This window comes from Aethalodelphis obliquidens, unplaced genomic scaffold, assembly GCF_003676395.1.
Source record: "Aethalodelphis obliquidens isolate GAN/ISIS:26980383/991018 unplaced genomic scaffold, ASM367639v1 scaffold3, whole genome shotgun sequence".
Classification (NCBI taxonomy): domain Eukaryota; kingdom Metazoa; phylum Chordata; class Mammalia; order Artiodactyla; family Delphinidae; genus Aethalodelphis; species Aethalodelphis obliquidens.
The window spans coordinates 86,581,954-86,609,307 of NW_020837947.1; the positions used below are offsets into that span (position 1 = coordinate 86,581,954).

The following is a 27,354-nucleotide window of genomic DNA, read 5'->3' on the forward strand; positions in this document are numbered from 1 at the left end:
ATATATGTTATGTTATAATAATATAGTTAATATATTATATATAATATAATATATATTATAAGTATATAATATACTAAAAACATCATAAAATATCCTTATAATTTATATTATATTATTTATAATAATATTATAAATTATGTATTATATAAAAATATAATAATATATTTAATATACTTAATATGTTATGAATATAATGCATATGATATATATTTTATATAATATATTATATATAACATAATACATTACTAATTATTATATAATATATAGGTGTTGCAGAAAAAACAGAATGAACGTTTTGGCCAACCCAATATTATATTATAAGATGTAATATAATATATTATATATAATATGTATTATACTATATAATATATAGTATATCACCCATTATTATTAAATTAAATTGTATAATATATTATATTATTATATATTATTATAGTATATAATAATATATATTATTTTTAATATAATGTATTATATTATATACATATTATGTTATATATATTATATATTATATAATGTTATATTATACAATACATAAAATATATTATATGTTATATAATATATCATGTGTAATATTGTATATATGTTTAATATATTATTTATATGTAAATATATAAGTATACATATAAATGTTTTATATATAAACATATTTTTATATATATGTTTTTATTTAAACATATTTATAACATAACTATTGTAAAAATGTTTACTTACTATTGCCTTTACTGGTATTCTTCAACCTCTGTAGCAGATCAAAGCTAAAGTCAGCAACATTAAAAAACTACCTTAGAATATTAAAAAGAGGTCGACTATTGGATACCATAAGCACTATGCTGTGATTTAATTTTATAGCTGTTATTTAAAATAAGTTCTATTTCAGAGCCATCATATCATTTCTTTAAGAAAATATTCTGATCAAATTCCATTTTTAAAAGTACTGAAATAGTAAACCACAAAGAATCCCAAGACTTAACATCTTAGACAGACAGGATTTGGAAGGTGCACTGGAACTCTTTTTAAGTTGTTGGTGATTGTCAAGTGACTAGAATATGGCACATTCATGAGACAAGAGTGTTAAGGCTTAACATCTGAGAGTTGAGCATCCACATTTCTGAAATTTTGTTCACAACTTTTAATCAGTTTATAAATTTTATCACAATTTAAATATAAGTATAAATAAAATCCCAGAGCTATGGTGATAATGTAACTACATACTAGACAACTAAATTATAAATGGTGTTAAAATTTACCTTGAAGTTAGTAATTCCCTGGCGGTTCAGTGGTTAGGACTCTGCGCTTTCACTGCTTGAGGGCCCAGGTTCTATCCCTGTTTAGGGAACTAAGCCGCATGGCCAAAAAAAAAAAAAGTTAATACTTTGATTTATGCCAAATCGATTGCTCCGCCGGTAAAGTATTTTGGTTCATGTGAATGACACTTGTAGGCAAAACAACAATCTAATCCATTTGGTCCAATATTAGCTACTGTAGTAAAACACCAGAATTACTGTGATCATGTTTTGCAACAGAAAGTAAGGGAAATCCTTCCGCCTTCTGATTAGACCTCAGGTGAGTTAATTTGTTCCCTATGAACAATGAACATTTTCTATTGGAAAATAGGCAGAGAATAATCCTATTTGTTTAAAGTTTATCTGATTAAAAAAATCAGTGTTTTAATAAATATAAAAATAGTGAACAGAAAGACATATATAATTTTATAAGATTCCTAGAAACAAATGTGGTTTATTCTCGGTTCCCCTATAGTGTTAGCTTTGGTGATTTAGTGTGCAATAAATTTACACAGCTCACAATTTATTTTATACTACATATGTTTTTTTCTTCTCTAAACTGTGCTCTGTACACAACACATGTGAATCTTGCAACTGCATGTTGGTAGTGTTTTAGAAATCTAAAAATTGTATTCCTTATTAACTGAGTCAACAAACATATATGGATTTCCTACCATGTGTCAAGTCTTGAGATAGGTTATGGAGAAATTAAAAGTGGCAATGACACGCCCTCAAGGCTTTTAAGTTCAAGGAAGAGATACATAATTTAACTTACCATTAGAGTACGAAGTAGTAAGAGCTTTCCCATTTACAACAGAGACATGCACAAGCAAAGAGGATTTGTGGATGTACACCTCAGCTTTCTTGCTGACTGTGACAACTCTGAGTTATGTGGCAAATGATTTCTAAGAGATTCTCCACCAGCCTGGGTCTTGGTTGTCCACAGCAATAACCTTCTCATTAAACCACTCTCTTCCTTCTTTTATTTCCCCACCTCCTTGCAATAATCCCTGGGACTTCAAATAAGGTACTTGCATACAAATAATTTATCTCAATTCTTATCGCAGAAAAACTCAAGCTAAGACACAGAGCGAACCCCATCCCTTTGGCAATTACGGTTGATTCAGTGGTGGGCATGGACCTGGAATAGTCCCAGACAGAGCCTTTCCCTGGAACTGATGCTGAGAGAAGCTTTTTCTTTCTGCCAATGTTTCAGTTGGTGCAGCCAACACCATGTTCCCTTCACATGGAGATCTATATGTTGGAGGAGAGGAGTGTGTGCGAAAAAACGTGTCCTGGCAGTTCCTATAGTTTTTTTCTTTAATTCTGCAAACTACCTGGTATCCTTACTAGTTAAGCTACCTGTAAATCCCATTTCTTATCAAAGTTAGCATTTTTGTTTATACTGTATGTGATCAAGAGTAATGTCTAATGCATAACTGTGAGAGGAAAGAGCTAATTAGTAGGAGAGGTTGAATTAACTGACTTGAACTTCAGGCTGGTAAAAATGGAGTATAAAAATGACATGAGGGTTACAGAGGTACAGGTGACTTTGGATGAACTGCATGTGAAAGTCCACGTGTATAGCACATAGTAGAGTCTCTGTGTTAGCATATGTGTGTTTATACAGTGAGGGACACAAAATATTGCATTCTTAAAATTCTTTTCTAATATTGTCTAAGATTCTTTCTCTTTTTACTTTGAATTATTTCTCATTTTATAAGCAAGAACATCACCCTATCAAATATTTATTTTTTTAATTTATTTTATTGAAGTATAGTTAATTTATAATGTGCTAATTTCTACTGTACAGCAAAGTGATTCAGTTACATGTATATGTGTGTATATATACATTATATATATATACTATATATATAGTATATATATATAGTATAATAATATATAATATATATATTGTATATATATATATATATTCTTCTTCATATTATTTTCCATTACAGTTTATCACACGATATTGACTATCGTTTCCTGTGCTATACAGTAGGACCTTGTTGTTTATCCATTCTATATATATTAGTTTACATCTGCTAACTCCAAGCTCCCAATCCCTCCCTCTCCCAACCCCCCCAAATATTTCTAATTTAATTTAAAGGGCTTAGTTGCCAAATGTAGCCACTTCATCCATAGGTCTCCAAGGTGAAAGAAGCAACAGTTTCTTTAAATGAACTTTATGAAGGTCTAAAATGTGGAAAGGACTCCTTTGCTACAATACAAGGATTCACTTGTAGTGAAGGGAAGAGTCGGATAATTTATGTGTGTTATTGATTTACAATTGGGATTCTAAGCTTGATGGATTTCTATTACGAGAGGAGGTGAGCAATTGCATTTAAACATGTCTATTAATCCCGTATATATACTATCTTTATGGTAAAGCCACATTACCTGAGGTGCATAATTCTGAGCACCAAATAAACGTGTCACTTGATGAATGGTTTGTCTAAATTAAAAATTACTCCTTTTGACAATTAAAAACATGGGCTCATGTAGTAGTGCATATCTATTAGGTTTAAATAGCTGTTGAAATTTATATCTGGAAAATTCTTCAAAGAAAATATATATCATTGCCAATTAACTTTAAAATATGTCAATGTTTTATTACATTTAAAAACATTAGCTTTTATACTCATTTTCTAAAAGTTTACTTTAAAATCATGTTAAAAAACTTAGAGTCTTGGGCTTCCCTGGTGGCGCAGTGGTTGAGAGTCTGCCTGCTAATGCATGGGACATGGGTTCGTGCTCCAGTCCGGGAAGATCCCACATGCCGCAGAGTAGCTGGGCCGGTGAGCCATGGCCGCTGAGCCTGCGCGTCCGGAGCCTGAGCTCCGCAACAGGAGAGGCCACAACAGTGAGGGACCCACGTACCGAAAAAAAAACACAAAAAAACCTTAGGGTCTATTGAAAATATTACTTTTATCTTTTCATATATCATTGTTTTTAAAATTAAGTCTGCATCTATATTATAATATTGGCTAATTTTTAAAGAAAATATTAATATTTGTATTATGTCATTTAAAAAATAAAGAAAACAATACTTTTTTTCTGACTTGCCAAGACAGATCTCTCTTTGTTTCCATAAAGTTTTAACATCTAGGGAAATTAATTTTATTTATTTATTTATTTATTTTTTGCGGTACGCGGGCCTCTCACTGTTGTGGCCCCTGCTACTGCGGAGCGCAGGCTCAGCGGCCATGGCCCACGGGCCCAGCCGCTCCGCAGCGTGTGGGATCATCCTGGAACGGGGCACGAACCCGTGCCCCTGCATCAGCAGGCGGACTCTCAACCACTGCGCCACCAGGGAAGCCTTAAAATTGTAATTAAAGAGAAATAAAAATTTCTAATGCTTTTGCAAATAATTCATTTTAATATTTATTTTATTTATTTTTTGGCTGCGTTGGGTCTTAGTTGCAGCACGTGGGACATATGTGGGATCTTTAGTTGTGGCACACTGTCTTCTCTCTAGTTGTGGCATGTGGGTTTTCTCTTCTCTAGTTGCAGCACGCAAGCTCCAGAGCACGTGGGCTGTGTAGTGGAGGCATGTGGGCTCTCTGGCCGAGGTTTAAGAGTTCAGTAGTTGTGGCGCGCATGCTTAGCTGCCCTGAGGCATGTGAGATCTTAGTTCCCCCACCAGGGATCCAAACAGCTTCCCCTGCATTGGAAGGCAGATTCTTTACCATTGGACCACCAGGGAAGTCATTAAAATAATTCATTTTAATACTTTTTTTGTTTGTCTTAAAATGTATGTTTTTTACACTACATTGTTTGAATACATGGAAAATACACTCTAATTGTCACTATTTACTTCATTTCTAATTACTCCAGCTGATATTACTTCTAATGTGAGAGTTGTCAAATATAGCCCTGAATGATAAAATGCTTACTAAATAAGTTTTATGAAAACCTAACTATTGTTAGTGTACTTTGTTCTATGCCACCCCCTCCAGAGAATAAAGTATTAAAAGGCTACATTTGTTAGAACTGAGAAAATATTAAGTGATTAAAAATACTATATCTGTAATCTACATTGATTTAGTTCTGGATTTGAGCAGTAGTTTTAGTAACTAATTTAAATGTAAAAATAGGATTTATTAATCAGTCACATGCATTTGCTGCAGCAATCACAGGTAAGACAGTATAAGAAAAAGATCAAGAGAACATTTGTTTGAGAATTTCTCATTATTTGTGTGTGAAGAACTCTATTGAAGTGAATAAAATAGTTAGCTGAATAGATCTGGATAGGAATAAATAGAAGAGGAATAGCATAGAATTAAGTCATTGTATTTTGAGTTTTGACAGACTTTTAGCTGTCACTGCATATATTCAAAACAAATATCCTTCACTTGAATATGTATCAATTTCTAAAGCCAAGGACTATGGAAAATTTAGTTTGGAACAAAGCATATATATATATATCTCACTCCTTTAAATCCCCCAAACTTACACTTTCCCTGCAAAGCTTTGGCTTATTTTAAATGTGATCCACATCTACTTTATTTTTTCTTCCAATGTCCACTGCATTTCAGCAATCTCATTTCCTCAGTCCATTGACATATGTTTCTAGGTGGTAACAAAACTCCATCTCAGAAATGTCAAACTAAATGAATGAGGCAAAATCACAGAAAGCAAGGTTATCCTTTGAGCTGTCCAAGTTCCCAGGTGCTGAATGTTCTGATCCATCAGCTCAGCTGAACTCAGGGAGGCACACTCCAGTCCTCTAGCTGGTCAGTGCCCCTGAGTTCCAGTGCCACTAAAGGACATTTCTAAAAAGCAACTTAAGGTCAAAATGGCCTGTGTCCCAGATAACACTAGTTATGCTAAAAGTAGAAATGGTGGAATGCATCCAACTTTCTAAATCTTTAACTTGAAAAAAAATTAACTACTGTAAAATATTTAAGGAAATAGCTTATTATTTATTTATAACTGTACTATGACATTTATAATTTAATATAACAGTAAGAGTGATTGACGAATTGTGTTGAAGTGTGTTGCAATAATAACTTGTTCACCTAAAATTAGGAGATCCATATTAACTTGGAAATAATGAATTTATAATAACAGAATTTTGTTCTGGATGCTGAGGATACAATATCTACTGCATGAATAAAATTACAAGCATGCAATTTCAGAGTTTAGCTTGAAAGATTTGATAATTGAGAAAGAAAAAGTAACACAAATTAATACCAGTGCTTTTCCAGAAGACTGCCTGGTCTCCTAGTCACGTAGACATTCTAGGTTTCTTTTGCGGTATGCGGGCCTCTCACTGTTGTGGCCTCTCCCATTGTGGAGCACAGGCTCCGGACGCACAGGCTCCAGACACGCAGGCTCAGTGGCCATGGCTCATGGGCCCAGCCGCTTCGCGGAATGTGGGATCTCCATGGACCGGGGCACGAACCCATGTCCCCTGCATCGGCAGGCGGATTCCCAACCACTGCGCCACCAGGGAAGCTCTAGGTTTCTTATTAGTGTTTCATGGGGCATCTTTGTTCCATCTTTCTACTTTTAACCTATTGTTGTCTCTATATGTAAAGGGGATTTCTTTTAGATATCATGTAGTCCTGTTATTTTATTTAGTCTGATTGTTTCTGCCTTTTAGCTAAAATGTTTTTTAAAAATCATATTTAATGTAATTATTGCTATATATGGCTTTAAATAAATTGTCTTGCTATTTGCTTTTTACTTGTCATATCTGTACTTTGTTCCTTTATACTTGCCTCCTTTTGGATTATGTCATTTAAAATTTTCATATTATCTCCTGCTAAGGAGGCAGCCATATTTCACAAGGCATAGTATCAACTTCCCAAACTCTAACTGGAAGTGGGTTTGGCTTTTGACCTGATGGCAGACACCAGAGCATGGCAGGGGTTTGTGGCATGGTGTGATGTGAAAAGATAAAGCTGGCCAGTCCCAGCTTATTTCATGGGAATCCGAGTAAGGAAATGTGAAGAGAATGTTCCACTCAGCAGTAAGTGCTGAAGCTGAAAGGTCATGATACAGAGACAAGGGAAACTGTGTTACATTATCTGCATGACAATATTACAATATTGTAATGACAATATAAAAAGAATCTGACACTTTGTACGTGAAGAGATATTTGCAGACAGAATGAGGAAGAAACTCTATGAGAACGTACAGTGGGAGCAAGATGGCAATTCATGGGTAGATAGACTGTCCTCTCTTTCCCATATTTCTCAATTCCAATCCCAGTCTATGTGTATGCCACTAATAAAGTTTTCTTAGGGTAACTTGAATGACCTTCTGCTCCTCAAACTAAAAAATCTGAGTAGATATTGGCATTATAATGTCACTTCAATTATATGGTGCTTAGTTATAGCACTGAAAAAGTAAGAGAAAAGAAAATCCTCAAAAATATTAGCAAGAAAAATATAAAAATAATATTAGCAGCAAAATACATATATATATATATATGTTGTTATACTTAATTATTCTATAACCATGGAAATAATTGTTTAAGTGGTCATCATAAATATTAAAATATTTAATGTATTTTAAATAGTGATATAAATTTGATTTTTTTCTGACACAAATATGTTGAAATAATTACAACTGACTCTTTTATAAGTCTATAATTTTCTTTCCTTTTTTTCTTTGCTTTTTTTAAACATAACTGGCATGGGTTTAAATGGATGACTGATTATTTAGCTATGAATCAAAAGCAGTTAAATTTGCCTCATCTACTAACTGCTTTGAATAAATCTGATCATTGAAGCTCAATTTTACTTTAAGATTCGTCGTCACATTAATTCATTTGCTTTCCAGATAGTTTCAGTTCTTTTTGTTCAAACACTTAAAGACCTTAAAACAACAACATTAGCATTAACTCTATTTCCACAGGAGATTCAGTAAAGTAGTCCTCCCTTGATTCTTTCATTTGAACTCTTTAATTAGAAACTAGCATAATTTTATTCAGACATTAATTGAAATAGAGTAGTGTAAGAACTCAGAGATGAGGTGTTTTCTCCCTCCCATTTTTTTTTTTGTAACTTCCATTATGAGCATATTTTCCAGACTCTTTACTACTGATTCCGATTTTCACACTCTAAAGTGAGGATTGCTCATCTCTACCCATCTTCTCTCTCTTTGCAGGATTTAAAGGTGAACACTGTGAAATTAACATGAATGAGTGCTTCCCCCTTCCTTGTCAGAACTGTGGTGACTGTAAAGTCGGGCTCAACAATTTCAGGTAGAGAAAACCAAAAAACATCTATATACATGTTCATGCATCTAGATGTATCCAAATGTATGCATATTTATAATGTCAGTGGACACATTGAACAACACTTCTGCTTATTAACAATTTGCTGTGCTATGGTTATTTGAATTTTCAGCTTTAAAATTTTACAATGGAGTTATAAAATTTCTTGTTTAAAAAGAGTGTTTGCAGACCTGGGTTTTCTGGACCTCTATGTGAAACTAATGAGTGTTCCTCTAAACCTTGCCAAAATAATGGAATCTCTGTGGATCTGACAAGTAGGTTAGAGGCTACATTTCTTTTCTGAATCAGTTATTTTTATATGTAAAATATAACAAATAATAAAGTGAACACACATGTGCCCATTATTCAACTTAAGAAGCTGAACATTGCTGATACTCTTCTGTTTGTCCTCAAGTACTCCTCCACTCTCCCACTCAATTATATTGAATATCCTGAATTTATATTTATTGTCCTTGCCTTTAGCATACATAAATTAACTATTTGTATGTATGCCTGAACAAAACACTCTTTATTTTGTATATTAATGTAATTGAGATAATATTGTGTATCGTCTTCTGAAACAATCCATTTTGTTGAAGATGACATTTCTGTATTATCTGTTAGTGCATGTGTCTGTTCCTCATTTTTAACTATTGTAGTATATTCCATTTAAATATATGCCAATGGCATTTATCATTCTCCTGGTTGTAGACATTTGGGTTATTTGTCTCTTTTTTTCCTAGAAATAATAATACTATTAAGGTTTTCAAATACTTCTCCAAATATGCAAATACAAATGTCACTCTAGGTTTCATAAGCAGAGAATATTTGGACCTTTGGGTAGCCCCTTTCATATTTATTGTATCATGTTTTTTTTTCCCAATGCACTTTGAAAATGGAATATTCACACTGTTAAGAGAGTGAGTAAATGTTCCTATTTGCAGTGTCAAAATGTTCCATTTGGGCTTATCTGCTGTTTGTAAATTATACCTCCTTTTGGTTTTCCTCCACATTCCCATATGTGAGAACACATATACATTTCAAGATATTTCATTTTCTTTCTAGAAATGCCTATTTATGGCATCTGTACATTAATGTACTCTTATTGATTTGTAAGAACCTTTATATATTCTAATTAATGCTTCTTTTAGTTGGATGTACTGGGTAGGCCAAAAAGTCTGTTTGGGTTTTTCCATAAGATGTTACAGAAAAACCCAAACGAAAGTTTTGGCCAACCCAATAATACTGAAAATATATTCTACTGTTTGTGGCTCGACATTTCACCTCCATTATGAAAATTGTGAGTACTAAAACTTATTTTTAATGTAATTGAATTACTCATTCACTTTGTGTATGGCTTGATTTATTAAATTTTGTTTAAAAATGTTTTACCCTAGGATTAAAAGATGTTTCTTATATTTCCTTTTAAAATATTTAAGCTTCTGCCCTTTATATATTTTTTAACATGTTTATTGGAGTATAACTGCTTTACAATGGTGTGTTAGTTTCTGCTGTATAACAAAGTGAATCAGCTATACGTATACATGTATCCCCATATCCCCTCCCTGTTGCGTCACCATCCCACCCCGCCTATCCCACCCCTCTAGGTGGTCACAAAGCACCGAGCTGATCTCTCTGTGCTATGCGGCTGCTTCCCACTATCTATTTCACATTTGGTAGTGTATGTTTGTCCATGTCACTCTCTCACTTCATCCCAGCTTACCCTTACCCTTCCCTGTGTCCTCAAGTATGTTAGCATACAGTATCTGTTTTCCTCTTTCTGCCTTACTTCACTCTGTATGACAGTCTCTAGTTCCATCCAACTCACTACAAATAACTCAATTTTGCTTATTTTTATGGCTGAGTAATATTCCATTGTATATATGTGCCACATCTTCTTTATCCATTCATCCCTCGATGGACACTTAGATTGTTTCCATGACTTGTCCTGGCTATTGTAAATATTGCTGCAATGAATATTTTGGTATATGTCTCTTTTTGAATTATGGTTTTCTCAGGGTATATGCCCAGTACTGAGATTGCTGGGTTGTATGGTAGTCCTATTTTTTATTTTTAAGGAACCTCCATACTGTTCTCCATAGTGGTTGTATCAATTTACATTCCCACCAACAGTGCAAGAGGGTTCCCTTTTCTCCACACCCTCTCCAACATTTATTGTTTGTAGATTTTGTGATGATGGCCATTCTGACTGGTGTGCGGTGATACCTCATTGTAGTGTTGATTTGCATTTCTCTAATGATTAGTGACATTGAGCATTCGTTCATGTGTTTGCTGGCTATCTGTATATCTTCTTTGGAGAAACGTCTATTTAGGTCTTCTGCTCATTTTTGGATTGTGTTGTTTGTGTTTTTGATATTGAGCTGAATAAGCTGCTTGTAAATTTTGGTGATTAATCCTTTGTCAGTTGCTTCATTTGCAAATATTTTCTCCCATTCTGTGGGTTATCTTTTCATCCTGTTTATGGTTTCCTTTGCTGTGCAAAAGCTTTTAAGTTTCATTAGGTCCATTTGTTTATTTTTGTTTTTATTTCCATTTCTCTAGGAGGTGGGTCAAAAAGGATCTTGCTGTGATTTATATCATAGAATGTTTTGCCTATGTTTTCCTCTAAGAGTTTTACAGTGTCTGTCTTTATATTTATGTCTTTAATCCATTTGGAGTTTATTTTTGTGTATGGTGGTAGAGAGTGTTCTAATTTCATTCTTTTACATGTAGCTGTTCAATTTTACCAGCACCACTACTGATGAGGCTGTCTTTTCTCCATTGTATATTCTTGCCTCCTTTATCAAAGATAAGGTGACTATACGTGTGTGGGTTTATCTCTGGGCTTTCTATCCTGTTCCATTGATCTATATTTCTGATTTTGTGCCAGTACCATATTGTCTTGATTACTGTAACTTTGTAGAAGATTTTGAAGTCAGGGAGCCTGCTTCCTCCAGCTCTGTGACAAAATTTAACACCCGTTTATGATAAAAACCCTCCAGAAAGTAGGCATAGAGGGAATTTACCTCAACATAATAAAGGCCATATATGACAAACCCACAGCCAACATCATTCTCAATGGTGAAATACTGAAACTATTTCCACTAAAATCAGGAGCAAGAAAAGGTTGCCCACTCTCACCACAATTAGTCAACATAGTTTTGGAAGTTTTAACCACAGCAATCAGAGAAAAGAAGAAATAAAAGCAATCCAAATCGGAAAAGAAGAAGTAAAACTGTCACTGTTTGCAGATCATATGATACTATACATAGAGAATCCTAAAGATGCCACCAGAAAACTACTAGAGGTTATCAATGAATCTGGTAAAGTAGCAGGATACAAAATTAATGCCCAGAAACCTCTTGCATTGCTATATACTAATGATGAAAAATCTGAGAGAGAAATTAAGGAAACACTCCCATTTACCATTGTAACAAATAGAATAAAATACTTAGGAATAAACCTACCTAAGGAGACAAAAGACCTGCCCTTTATTTTTAAATCTTCATCTATCTGAATATTGTGTGTGTGTGAGCTGTGTGGTGTAAGGGAAGCACATAAGTTCATTTTTTCCATGTGTCTAACCAGTTGTGCCTGCTACTCGTGTTGAATGAGTACATTTTTACTCACTGATCTGCCTGATCGGCAATGCTTTCTTGTTGCAGATCAAGTTCCCATACATGACTATGTGTATTTCTGTCTCTATTCTGTTTCCTTAGTTCAATTAGTTGTCCACGTTTCAGTACCATAAATATTTACTACTTACATTTGAAAACCTCAATACTGATAGTGCAATACATCTCATATTTTTAATCTGCTTCAAGAAGATTTAGTTACTTGTGACAGTTTCTTCTGTTCCGCATAAATCCTTACATTCCAACAAGCAAACAAAGACCAGGTAGAAGTTTAATTGGAATTTAATCAAATTTGTAGGTCAATTTGAGAAGAATTGATATTTATTTATTTATTTGAGCCTTTTAAAATATCTTTCCAAAAAAATAAAATGAACAAATTCAACTAGACATTCATTGATTAAGATAAAAAAGAGACTAATTTGCCAGGTCACAGTTGCTCTCCATGTACCAAGGGCTATGTCTGTGTGTTTTAATAGAGTTTCAACATCTAGAATTGCTGTAAAATTTGTATCACAATCTGCTAAAGTTTCTGATAATCTTCTATTATTTCTATGGCCCTCTGGTCTTGCACTGTCCAATCTGGTGAAGTAGATAGGGCCATGCTTGAATCCAACCCTGCAACTCTCAAGACTTTCAAGGGAACACTAATTACTACAAGCCCCATAGGGATACAGAATTGCTTTCAGTTTATAATCTTGATAAGTCTGAAGGAACATTACAAGATCTTCCAATTGGGCTTTCCTCCGTAATAGCTCTATTCCAATATGAAAATTCTATTATTAAATATATTAACTACACTATACATTCTGGGACTGTGGTGAAAAGCAAAACAAAATAAAACAAAACAAGACAGATTTATTACCCATCTAGCAGATCTGAATAATCTTTTACTCCTATTGGTGAAGCAGTGGTATTTCAAAAATAAGTATAAGTTCAGAGGGAGCTGAATTCAATGACTCCTAAAAGTGTGAACATTTTAATTTCATCATTGAATAGTCATACGAATAAAAGGTCTCAGCTCCCTCTGAAGAAGGCTTTAGGATGATATAGGGAACATCTGTGACTATATCACAAGATCCTAATGCAAAGGGGCATCCTTCAGTTGAGGGACTGCATCTGTGACATAGCTTAGGTTTGAAATTATGTAAGCACCTAGGAATCCCAACAAAGACAACTGGAATTACATTTCTGCCCTGCAGACCCATATATTTCATTCTATACATACATAAAGTAGCATCATAGCATTCTGTCCTCATGTTTCATTTCTAGAAAGTCATCACCAACTAGCCATTGCCCAGAGTATCTGTGAATCTATCTGTTGATCATCATTCTGTGTCTCTGACTTATATGGTTATTTGCTCATTGTTGTATCTGGTAGTCAAGCCTATCTAACAGGCTTCATCCCATTATTCTTGGATCCCATTATTCTCATTCATATCAGGGACCCTAGCTTCCCTGCAGCAAGCCACATTGTCACCTCCAGTCTTTAAAGGGCTATCACTACAAAGCTCACTGAAACAGTAGTGACCCTTACCCACCCTATTTCAGTCTTGTGAGTGGAGAAATGCCCTTCTATATCCTGTGGGGATAGAAAGTAAGAAGTACCTGGGCAGCTTACACATAATTGATCCATTCAGACATTTCCATTAACAATGAGCCTATGAACTCTGGCACTTCTACCTCACTGACCTAAACTGGAATTAAACTCTGTTTTTGATCAGACAGCCTATCTGACACCACACCCAATATTAGCATCTTAAATCTTTTCTCTCCATCCATATCAATAAATTCAGCTCATTTAAGTCATATTTATTCTCCCTTGGTCTGATCACCTTAGATCCAATCCCACACATTCTCCCCAATTTTGTGACAATACAGATTTCTGGGGTTTTATGCAGTTCTTTCAAGGCATAAGGCTATCTGTTTCTAGCTAAATGTTTCCATCTCTCATCAGCAAAGGTGGAATCTAACTCTTTTTATGATCTGAAACCAATGAGAAATGCTTGGAAGAGGCAGGGGAAAACTGGCAACAGTTTATAAGTCAACTCTTTCAGAAGTATTTAACGGAAGGCTTGTATGCTGAGAAGTGCATATTCCCTAAGTCACAGGGGAGCCTGTCCCTGTTGCCTCTCCCAGCAGGGAGGTTAAAGTGAATTCAGAGATTTATAGTTCTGAGCCATGTCTATTCTCTCTCTACAGAGGTATGAACTCCTTCAAAATTACTATACAGGTTGTTTGCTGCTGTTGTTTAGCCAAAAACTGAAAACTCAGTGGTTAAAAATAACAATCATTTATTATTTTCATATCTGTGGTCTTCTAAAACTTAGCTAATATACAATGGGTTCACCCAGGTTTCTGTGTAACACAGCTGATGGGAGAGTTGTGTTTGCGAGTCTGTTATGTCAGTTGAAAAGCTCCACTCCAAGAGTCTCTCATCCTCTTTGGACTAGCATATTCTTCTCATGGAGTGACAGAGATTCAAGAGAACGAGCAGAAACATGCAAAGTCTCTTAAGCCCTGGGCTCAGAAATAGCATCCTTCTTCTTTACCTATAGATCACTGTTCAAAGAAAGACTCATGGCCAAGCCTGAATGTGTGGGGCAAATAAGCTCTGTTCCTATGGTAAAGCTCTGACCAGGAAAAGTGGTAAAGAACTAAGATAAAAAATGCTATCAACTAAACAGAAGCAAGGATTAGTACTTGGAAAATATGTCTACTATTTGCAGACTGAAGCATGAGGTATCAGCTGCCTGGCATTTCCAATTTGCCCCACATGAGGCCTGAGAGATAGCTCTGAGGCAGAGACCGGGATAAAACGTATAGTAGAACCAAAATAACCTTACACGTCTAAATGAAGGTTTTCCATATGAATTCATTACATGGCTCTGGAAGACCACTTTCCCAATTCCAGAATAAGATCTCAAAGAAAAACGGAAGGAAGCCACTCAAAATGCCTTCTGCTTGAAAGAGAACCATGTGGTGGGTTCATGAACACAAGAATGATGAGTTCATTTACAGGGTTAATATTGACCCTTCAATCTATCTGATGACAGCAAAGTGTTTCCAAAACCGAGAAAATCCTAAAAATCTTGATGGAAAATAACCAACTACTACTGGTGAGCAAGGTAACAGTCCAACATACAGATCACTAAAGAGCTTTTGTGCATATTAATCCTCAAGCTCAAAGCATGATTAGGAAAAACTGCTGCCAATACAATATTCTGACTGAGCTGTGATTGAAATACAGCCTCTTCAGACATGAAATAGATATTGGAGCTTTCTGAATATAGCTTTTGATCACCAGATTAGTGGTGCACTGCCCAGTGCCAGCATCTTTTTCCAGAGATCCCCCCCAGAGGTCAGAAAGTTAGGGAAGGAAATAAAGGTGCCCCAGCCTAAGGCCTGGCTCTATTCAGAGACATCCTTTGAGGATGATATTGTAACAAATAGGAGATATTTGAAACCCCAAGACAATTTCCCTCTGCTTAAAAATGAAATGGCAGCCACTTTGGGAGACAGTTTAGCAGTTTCTTACAAAATTTACAGTATGATCCAACAATCACACTACTTGGTATTTGTTGAAACTTATATTCCACTCAAAAAACTACTAACAGATGTTTATATAGTGGTTTTATTCATAATTGTCAAAACTTGGAAGCAGCCAAAATGTCCATCAGTAGATGAATGTATAAATAAACTGTGGTACATCCTGACAATGGGGTATTAGTACTAAAAAGAAAGGAGCTGTCAAGCTATGAAAACTCACAGAGGAATCTTAAATGTGTATTACTAAATAAGAGAAGCCAATCTAAAATAGTTTACATTTATTATTATTCCAACTACATAACATTCTGGAAAAGGCAAAACTATGGAGACCATAAAAAGATAGTGGTTGTCAGATTTCAGGGGAGATGGAGGGGTGAGTAGAAGCTCAGAAGATATTTAGGTTAGTGAAATTCTTCTGTACACTATGGTGGTGCACAAGGCACTATAGTTTTGTCAAAATCCATAAAACATACAGTACCAAGACTGAACCTTAATGTGAACTATGGACTTGAGTGATAATATTGGGTTCATTATTTATAATAAATGTCTCACTCTGCTAGGAGGGGGCAGTGTTGACAGCGGGTGAAGTTTTGCATGTATGTAGTTACGGGCTATGTGGGAACTCTACTTTCTGCTTAATTTTGCTGTGAACTTTAAACTAATCTACAAAATAAATTCTATTTTAAAAAATGCCATCAACACAGCACCCTTTTATCTTTTCAGTGTGTAACTGGGCAGGGCCTAACAAGCTTGCTTTGGCCTGAGTTTGAGGCAACAAGCTTTCTGTAATACCTGAGTAGGAGCCATAGAAAACTGAGCACTAAGCATTGGTTGAAATCTGTGAGAGGATATGAAAAAACATGGGCAAAGAGCACACACAAGCAATTCAAAGGGTAAAGAAATAAACAAGCAGTCAACAAATAATTAGGAAAACTGAAATAAAGTGAGATGTTTTGTCTTTCCAAGGTGAATCTAATCCACTGCTCATGGGAAGATAAAGAGCTATGTTGGGAAAAGTATCATAAAGTTATGGATAGGTATATGCCTTAGAGAAATCTTAAATACAGGTACAAGGAGATATGTACAAGGTTACACATTTGTGATATGTTTATGGTGATGAAAATTTAGAGACATTCTAAGTAAACAAAAATGTAATATAACAATAAAAGAAAACTATATAATTATTTAGTATGAATTAACTACCTAAGAATATATATTACTTAAATATTTATTGAAAATATGATTGAATGGAAGAAAAAATTATCAGAATAATACATGCAACATATTGTTTAGTAAAAAAAAATTGTAAGAACCTGCCAAGCTGTCTTCCAAAGTGACTATTCCAGTTTTCATTTCTACCAACAGTGAATGAGACCTTCTGTTTCTTCACATTCTCACAAGCATTTGGTGTTGTCAGTGCTCTGGATTTTGGCCACTCTAATAGGTGTGTAGTGGCATCTCACTGTTGTTTTGATTTGCATTTCCCTGATGACATATGTGGAGCATCTTTTCATTGCTTCTTTGACCTCATTATATCTTCTTTGTTGAGGTTGGTTAAGGTCATTGGCCTATTTTTAAATTGGGTTATTTGTCTTCTTATTGTTGAGTTTTAAGAGTTCTTTGTATATTTTGGATGGCAGTCCTTTACTAGACATGTCTTTTGCAAATACACTCTTCCAGGTTGTGGCTTGTCAGGTAATCCTCTTGACATTGTCTTTCACAGAGCAGATTTTATAAAACTTTAATGAAGACAAGCTTATCAGTTCTTTCTCTCATAGATCATGCCCCTGGTGTCATATCTACAAAATAACCAAACCCAAGATCATCTAGATTTTCTTCTTTCGTTACCCAAGGTCATCTAGGTTTTCTCTTTCATTACCTTTGAGGTGTTTTATAATTTTTCATTTTGCAATAAGTATGTGATCCATTTTGAGTTAATTTTTATGCAGAGTATAATGCCTCTGTCTAGATTGGGTTTTGTTTGTTTGTTTGTTTTTTGTATGTGGACGTCCAGTTTATCCAGCACCATTTATTGAAGAGACCATCTTTTCTCCATTGTATTTCCTTCCTCCCCTTTGTCAAAGATGAGTTGACAGTATCTATTGGACTCTACTTCTAAGCTCTCTACTCTGTTCCCTTGGTCTATTTATCTGTTATTTAATAATACCATGTGGTCTTGATTACCAGAGCTTTATAGTAATTCTCCAAGTTGGATAGTGTCAGTCCTCCTACTTTTTTTTTTTCTACAATATTGTGTGGGCTATACTGGGTCTTTTGTATTTCCATACAAATTTTGGGTTCAGTTTGTCAAAATCCACAAAATAACTTGCTGGGATTTTGATTGGGATTTCATTAAAACCAGAAATAAATTTGTCTAGAAGTGACAATGAATTTTGTAAAATAGCAGGATACAAAATTAATGCACAGAAATCTCTTGCATTCCTATACACTAATGTTGAAAAATCTGAATGTGAAATCAAGAAAACACTCCCAATTACCATTGCAACAAAAATAATAAAATATCTAGGAATAAACCTACCTAAGGAGACAAAAGACCTGTATGCAGAAAATTATAAGACACTGATGAAAGAAATTAAAGATGATACAGATAGAGAGATATATCATGTTCTTAGATTGGAAGAATCAACACTGTGAAAATGGCTCTACTACCCAAAGCAACCAACAGATTCAAGGCAATCCCTATCAAACTATCACTGGCATTTTTCACAGAAGTAAAACAAAAAATTTCACAATTTGTATTGAAACACAAAAGACCCCGAATACCCAAAGCAATCTTGAGAAAGAAAAATGGAGCTGGAGGAATCAGGCTCCCTAAATTCAGGCTATACTACAAAGCTACAGTAATCAAGACAGTATGGTACTGGCACAAAAACAGAAATATAGATCAATGGAACAGGATAGAAAGCCCAGAGATAAACCCATGCACATGTGGTCAACTTATCTTTGATAAAGGAGGCAAGAATATACAGTGGAGAAAAGACAGCCTCTTCAATAAATGGTGCTGGGAAAACTGGACAGTTACATGTAAAAGAATGAAATTAGAACACCTACACAACATACACTTACACAAACACTATACACAAAAATAAACTCATAATGGATTAATGACCTAAATATAAGGCCAGATACCACCAAACTCTTAGAGGAAAACATAGGCAGAACACTCTATGATATAAATCACAGCAAGATCCTTTTTGACCCACCTCCTAGAGAAATAGAAATAAAAACAAAAATAAACAAATGCAACCTAATGACACATAAAAAACTTTTGCACAGCAAAGGAAACTATAAACAAGACGAAAAGACAACCCTCAGACTGGAAGAAAATATGTGCAAATGAAGCAACTGACAAAGGATTAATCTCCTAAAATATACAAGCAATTCATGTAGCTCAGTATCAGAAAAACAAAAATCCCAATCCAAAAATGGGCAGAAGACCTAAATAGACATTTCTCCAAAGAAGATATAAAGATTGCCAACCAACATATGAAAGAATGCTCAACATCATTAATCATTAGAGAAATGCAAATCAAAACTACAATGAGATATCATCTCACACTGGTCAGAATGGCCATCATCAAAATATCTACAAACAATAAATGCTGGAGAGGGTGTGGAGAAAAGGATCTCTGTTGCACTGTTGGTGGGAATGTAAATTGATACAGCCACTATGGAGAACAGAATGGAGGTTCCTTAAAAAACTAAAATTAGAACTACTATACGACCCAGCAATCCCACTACTGGGCATATACCCTAAGGCAACCATTAATTCAAAAAGAGTCATATACCAAAATGATCATTGCAGCTGTACTTACAATAGCCAGGACATGGAATCAACCTAGGTGTCCATCAACAGATGGATGGATAAAGAAGATGTGGCATATATATATATATATATATATATATATATATATATATATATAAAATGGAATATTACTCAGCCATAAAAAGGAATGAAACTGAGTTATTTGTAGTGAGGTGGATGGACCTAGAGACTGTCATACAGAATGCAGCAAGTCAGAAAGAGAAAAACAAATGCCATATGCTAACACATATATATAGAATCTAAAAAAAAAAAAAAGAAAAAAGAAAAAAAAGGATCAGAAGAACCTAGGGGCAAAACGGGAATAAAAATGCAGACCTACTAGAGAATAGACTTGAGGATATGGGGAGTGGGAACGGTAAGCTTGGACAAAGTGAGAGATTGGCGTGGACATATATACACTACCAAAAGTAAAATAGATACCTAGTGGGAAGAAGCTGCATAGTACAGGGAGACCAGCTTGGTGCTTTGTGATCACCTAGAGGGGTGGGATGTGGGTGGGTGGGAGGGAGACACATGAGGGAGGAGATATGGGGACATACGTATATGTATAACTGATTCACTTTTTTATAAAGCATAAACTAACACACCATTGTAAAGCAATTATACTCCAATAAAGATATTAAAAAATTGAAATAATCTAACAACTCACTTAAAACCAATTGTTGTATCTGTATATTTAGTACAAATTGAATTAAATTATAGACACTATAACAAGAAACATGTTGAAAGTGATATTTATTGCAAAACACTTCATGATTACCTCCATATTTTTTAATCTCTTCCTTCCTCTTGGTTATTGGATCTGAGATCTGAAACAGTTAATACTTGATGACATCATTTAAAGGCGAATTCCTTGAGCTATTACAGCATGTAGATGACAGCCCCAATTCATATACAAAGTCATTGCAAAACTGGATACTGGAATTGACATTTTTGACACTTGATAATTTATGTTTGATATTCAGTAGAGATAATGTCCTTTTAAGCTATACTCATCAGTTCACTTAGGTCAGTAACAATAATGCCAACCTACTGAAAAAGTATAGCTAAATAGAGAATTCACCAGAACAATTAGAGTAATAGTGACAGCTCCATTCAAAGAAAACAGAAGAAGAAATTTTTTCAAATGCTGGTTGCTCTTATTATAGCAAAATCATTATCACTATTCTTTTATAGTGTGTGATGTTCATGATTTTAACAGTGCTTTATTGTTATAAAGTTGAAAATGATTGGTTAAGGTGCATTTAAATACAGATCAAAATGTGTACATTTTTCTATAAATTTTTACCTAGAAACCAGTTATTAAGCTGAATGACTTCTAGTCAACTGAATATTTTGCCATAGCACAATTGTTTCAGATTAAATCTGTGACCTTATATACTAAAATTATAATAATGACATAAAAGACTATTTTAAAGATAATTACTCTGTGGAGAAAATATATTAGGTAGAAAACAGAAGACTCAAATAAATAGAATTAGAAATGAAAAAGAAGTAAAAACTGACACTGCAGAAATACAAAGGATCATGAGAGATTACTACAAGCAACTATATGCCAATAAAATGGAAACCAGGAAGAAATGGACACATTCTTAGAAAAGCACAACCTTCCAAGACTGAACCAGGAAGAAATGGAAAATATGAACAGACCAATCACAAGTACCGAAATTGAGACTGTGATTAAAAATCTTCCAACAAACAAAAGCCTAGGACCAGATGGCTTCACAGAAGAATTCTAGCAAACATTTAAAGAAGAGGTAACACCCATCCTTCTCGAACTCTTCCAAAAAATTGCAGAGAGAAGAACAATCCATATGCATACTTTCCTTCTTTTCATTTTGTTTGAGGTACACAGAATGTACAACACCTTAAAATGCAGCATCTTAAAGATGTAGATAAATTGAAACATTAAAAGTAAACTATGCGTATCATAAAGTATTCAATATCCTCTTAGATTAATATTAAGTTTGATATTTTTCTATGTGCAAATGTTCAAACTACTGTTTTTACTTTTTATTACATATGCTCGTATACTTAAACATGCCTGTATCTCTTAAAAAATGAAAACTTATTAAAGAACAGAGAGTAAGATTTATATCATATTTTATAAATGGTTATTTTTTAAAAAATATTAGAGTGTTTAACTTCATAAAATTTTAATACAGGACTCTTTATTCATTTTTCAAATAGAAAATATTAATAATTATTTGATTAACAAATGCCATTACATACAAAGAAGAGTTGCTCAGGAATGCTGATTTAGTGTTACAAGAAAAAGGAATAAATTACATTAAAATGTATTATAAATTCTCACAAAATTTCAATTGTTATAACACAGGCTAAGAAGTTCTTATAGTAAAGTTTCACCAGCAACATTTTATAGTTTCATTTTTGGATTTGACTGTAGGTTTCATATAAAATAATCTATTGATATATATATATATATAGGTCAAATCTTAATACTACAAAAATATTTTTAAATCAAGACTCTCATTAAAAACTCTATACTTCTGTGAAAAATGCCACTGGTAGTTTGACAGGGATTTCATTGAATCTGTAGATAACTTTGTGTAGTATAGTCATTTTGTCAATGCTGATACTTCCAATCCAAGAACATGGTATATCTCTCCATCTGTTTGTATCATCTTTAATTTCTTTCATCAGTGTCTTATTGTCTTCTGCATATGGGTCTTTTGTCTCCTTAGGTAGGTTTATTCCTAGGTATTTTATTCTTTTTGTTGCAATGGTAAATGGGAGTGTTTCCTTAATTTATTTTTCATATTTTCCATCACTAGTGTATAGGAATGCTAGAGATTTCTGTGCATTAATTTTGTATCCTGATACTTTACCAAATTCATTGATTAACTCTAGTAGTTTTCTGGTAGCATCTTTAGGATTCTCTGTGTATAGTATCATGCCATCTGCAAACAGTGACAGCTTTACTTCTTCTTTTCTGATTTAGATTCCTTTTATTTCTTTTTCTTCTCTGATTGCTGTGGCTAAAACTTCCAAAACTTTGTGGAATAATAGTGGTGAGAATGGGCAACCTTGTCTTGTCCCTGATCTTAGTGGAAATGGTTTCAGTATTTCACCATTGAGAATGATGTTGGCTGTGGGTTTGTCATATATGGCCTTTATTATGTTGAGGTAAGTTCCCTCTATGCCTGCTTTCTGGAGGGTTTTTATCATAAAAGGGTGTTGGATTTTGTCAAAAGATTTCTCTGCATCTATTGAGAAATTCATGTTTTTTCTCCTTCAATTTGTTAATATGGGGTATCACATTGATTGATTTGCATATATTGAAGAATCCTTGCACTCCTGAGATAAACCCCACTTGATCATGGTGTATGATCCTTTCAATGTGCTGTTGGATTTGTTTGCTAGTATGTTTTTGAGGATTTTTACATGTATGTTCTTCAGTGATATTGGCCTGTAGTTTTCTTTCCTTGTGACATCTTTGTCTGGTTTTGGTATCAGGGTGATGGTAGCCTCATAGAATGAGTTTGGGAGTATTCCTCCCTCTGTTATATTTTGGAAGAGTTTGAAAAGGATAGGTGTTAGCTCTTCTCTAAATGTTTAATAGAATTCACCTGTGAAGCCATCTGGTCCTGGGCTTTTGTTTGTTGGAAGATTTTTAATCACAGTCTCAATTTCAGTGCTTGGGATTGGTCTGTTTATATTTTCTATTTCTTCCTGGTCAGTCTCAGAAGATTGTGCTTTTTCTGAGAATGTGTCCATTTCTTACAGGTTGTCCATTTTATTGACATATAGTTGCTTGTAGTAATCTCTCATGATCCTTTGTATTTCTGCAGTGTCAGTTTTTACTTCTCCTTTTTCATTTCTAATTCTATTCATTTGAGTCTTCTCCATTTTTCTCTTGATGAATCTGGCTAAAATTTCACAATGTGTATGGAAACACAAAAGACCCCAAATAGCCAAAGAAATCTTGAGAAAGAAAACTGGAGCTGGATGAATCAGGCTTCCGGACTTATGACTCTACTTCAAAGCTACAGTAATCCAGACAGTATGGTACCAGCACAAAACAGAGATATAGGTCACTGGAACAGGATAGAAGGCCCAGAGATAAACCCATGTACATAGGTCACCTTATTTTTGATAAAGGTGGCAAGAATATACAATGAAGAAAATACAGCCTCTTCAATAAGTGGTGCTGGGAAAACAGGATAGCTACCTGTAAAAGGATGAAATTAGAACACTCCCTAACACCATACACAAAAATAAACTCGAAATGAATTAAAGATCTAACTATAAGGGCAGACACTATAAAACTCTTAGAGGAAAACATAAGCAGAACACTCTATGACATAAATCACAGCAAGATCCTTTCTGACCCACCTCCTGGAGAAATGGAAATAAAAACAAAAATAAACAAATGGGACCTAATGTAACTTAAAAGCTTTTGCATAGCCATGGAAAACATAAACAAGATGAAAAGACAACCCTCAGACTGGGAGAAAATATTTGCAAATGAAGCAACTGACAAAGGATTAATCACCAAATTTTACAAGCAGCTCATGCAGTTCAATATCAAAAAAACAAACAATATAATCCAAAAATGGGCAGAAGACCTAAATAGACATTTCTCTAAAGAACATATACAGATTCTCAACAAACACATGAAAGAATGCTCAACATCACTAATCATTAGAGAAATGCAAATCAAAACTAAAATGTGGTATCACCTCACACCAATTAGAATGGCCATCATCAAAATATCTACAAACAATAAATGCTGGAGAGGGTGTGGAGAAAAGGGAACTCTGTTGCACTGTTGGTGGGAATGTAAATTGATACAGCTGCTATGGAGAACAGTATGGAGGTTCCTTAAAAAGCTAAAAATAGAACTACCATATGGCCTAGAAATCCCACTACTGGGCATATACCCTGAGAAAACCATAATCCAAAAGGAGTCATGTACTGCAATGTTCATTTCAGCTCTATTTACAAAAGCCAGGACAGGGAAGCAACCTAAATATCCATTGACAGATGAATGGATAAAGAAGATATGGCACATATATACAATGGAATATTACTCGCCATAAAGAGAAAAGAAACTGAGTTATTTGTTGTGAGGTGGATGGACCTAGGGTCTGTTATACAGAGTGAAGTAAGTCAGAAAGAGACAAACAAATACTATATGCTAACACATATATATGGAATAAAAAAAATGTTTATGAAGAACCTAGGGGCAGGACAGGAATGAAGGCACAGACATAGAGAATGGACTTGAAGACACAGGGAGTGGGAAGTGTAAGCTAGGACGAAGTGAGAGCATGGCTTGGACATACATACACTACCAAATGTGAAATAGATAGTGGGAAGCAGCCACATAGCACAGGGAGAGCAGCTTGGTGCTTTGTGAACACCTGGGGGGGTGGGATAGGGATAGTGGGAGAGGGTGCAAGAGGGAGGAGATATGGGGATATATGTATAAGCATAGCTGATTCACTTTGTTTTACAGCAGAAACTAACACACCATTGTAAAGCAATTATACTCAAATAAAGATGTTAAAAAAAGAATCCTCTATACTTTGTCTTGGATCTTTTTAATATGATTTAATCAGTACAGTCACTATATTTTAAAATAAGTCAGCTGTCTAGAAGCATAAAAACAATTTCTCTACTTATTAATTCTTTACTCATCTGAAGTAAGATAAAAAAACAACATAAAAGACTAATGTAAAGCAGAGGTTCATCTTAGGGCTCTATGCCCCTGTGATTATCTTGCATCTTTCCATCTGTTTTCATCACAGAAAAATCGCCTCATGTAAATTACAATTGCTCTTCTTAATCTCAACTTTATTTTAATGTATTGAAGTTTTTTCAGAAGTCACCTGTTAAAATGCATTTTGGTGATTGGAAAAGTACGTTGAAAATATAAGTAAAAATTTTTATATCACTACCAAATTAAAAGAAATTTAAACAAAAACGTTCAAAACCTTGACAACCTATTTAATTCCACTGAAACTTTTGAAATAAAAGTCTTATCTTTTAATCGGAACATCTAGGGTCATTTGTAGAGACGTGGATGGATCTAGAAACTGTCATACAGAGTGAAGTAAGTCAGAAAGAGAAAAACAAATATCGTATATTAACGTATATATGTGGAACCTAAAAAAGTGATACAGATGAACCGGTTTTCAGGGCAGAAACAGAGACACAGATTTAGAGAACAAACATATGGACCCCAAGGGGAGAAAGTGGCGGTGGGGTGTGGTAGTGTGAGGAACTGGGAGATTGGGATTGACATATATACACTAATATGTATAAAATTGATAATTAATAAGAACCTGCTATAAAAAAAAGTAAAATAAAATTCAAAAATAAAGAAAAATTTGAAAAAATAATATATTACATATTTCATGGTCTTAATTGTTTCTTTGAAGTAGGATATGTTTACTTTATGCATTCTTTTAAAAGTGGTTAAAGTTTCATCAAAAAGAAGAAATGTTTTAGAGACTTTTAGTATATAGTACAATAACTATTATAAAATTAAATGGGTCACTTAAGATGTTAATAAAAAGGTTCAATTTTGTTTTTTTCCCCTCATCCTAGGTAGATGTGTTCTGAATAAAGAAGGGATGGGAACCTCCCCAGGTAATAATAGAAGGAAGTGCTGAAGGGATAGGGTCCTTTAGCTAGAGGCCAGTAGGAGGAAATGTCTGTCGAGGATCCTTTGACACAACCATGCACTTTCATTTTCTAAGTGTCTGAAGGGCCAGGTTAAGTGCAGAGAGAACAAATTGGGAGTGTTCAACACTGTGCTTGCCTCTCCTAGTGAGAGGTGTAAGGGTGAGTGGGGAGGAAAGAGAAAGAGAAAGGGAGGTGGGGGGAAGAGTGGGACGGAGGGAAAGAGAGTACATATATATACATTAATTTTCCTGGGAAAGACTATACACAGAGATTCAAGGTAGAAGCTCTATTCTGGAATAAAGATTTGATCTTCATGGAAATTTGCCCTAATATGATGTGATAAATGAATATAAGTTTTAGTAAAAACTATAGAAGTATCCACAAAGCTAAACGTTAGATGGTAATTATAATTGAAAAATGAGCAAAGGATAATTCTGGGTAGGTAAGAAAATCTAATCTTGACATACCTTCTCAAAACTACCACACAGACAAACAAACAAACAAACAAACAAACAAAAACTATTACGGGTTTTCTTGTGTATGTTCATTTGTTTTGTTTTTTAGACTCCACATATAAGTAAAATCATATGGAATTTGTCTTTCTCTGTCTGATTTATTTTACTTAGCATAATACCCTATAGGTCCATCCATGTTTTTGCAAATGGTAACATTTCATTTTTTATGGTTTAATAATATTCCACTGTGTGTAAATACTACATCTTCTTTATCCATTCAACTGTTGATGGACATTTAGGTTGCTTCCATATCTTGGTTATAGTAAATAATGCTCTTTTGAACACTAGGGTGCAGATATCTTTTCAAATTAGTGTTTTCATTTTCTTTGGGCAAATACCTAGAAAGGGAATTTCTGGATCATATGGAAGTTCTATTTTTTATTTTTTGAGAAACCTCCATACTGTTTTCCATAGCAGCTGCAACAATTTATCTTCCTACCAACAGTGCACACGTGTTCACTTTTCTCCATATCCTTGACAACACTTGTTATTTCTTGTCTTTTTGTTAAAAGCCATTCTGAAAGGTGTGAAGTGATATCTCACAGACAGAAAGGACAAATTGGTGGTTGTCAGATGGGTGGGAGGTGGGAGGATGAGTAAAACAGATAAAGGGGTTTAAGAGGTACAAAATTACAGTCGT

General features: G+C 34.3%; 1 protein-coding gene across 1 annotated transcript in view; it reads left to right on the top strand.

The window, feature by feature from the left end:
- The window catches only part of EYS (EGF-like photoreceptor maintenance factor), a 1,677,823-nt gene that overhangs the window by 492,851 nt on the left and 1,157,618 nt on the right, over positions 1–27,354 (top strand). The window contains exons 15-16 of the mRNA XM_027093793.1: positions 8,409–8,507; positions 8,697–8,796. Coding sequence (XP_026949594.1) covers positions 8,409–8,507; positions 8,697–8,796 — 199 coding nt within the window. The remainder of the gene's footprint in view (positions 1–8,408; positions 8,508–8,696; positions 8,797–27,354) is intronic.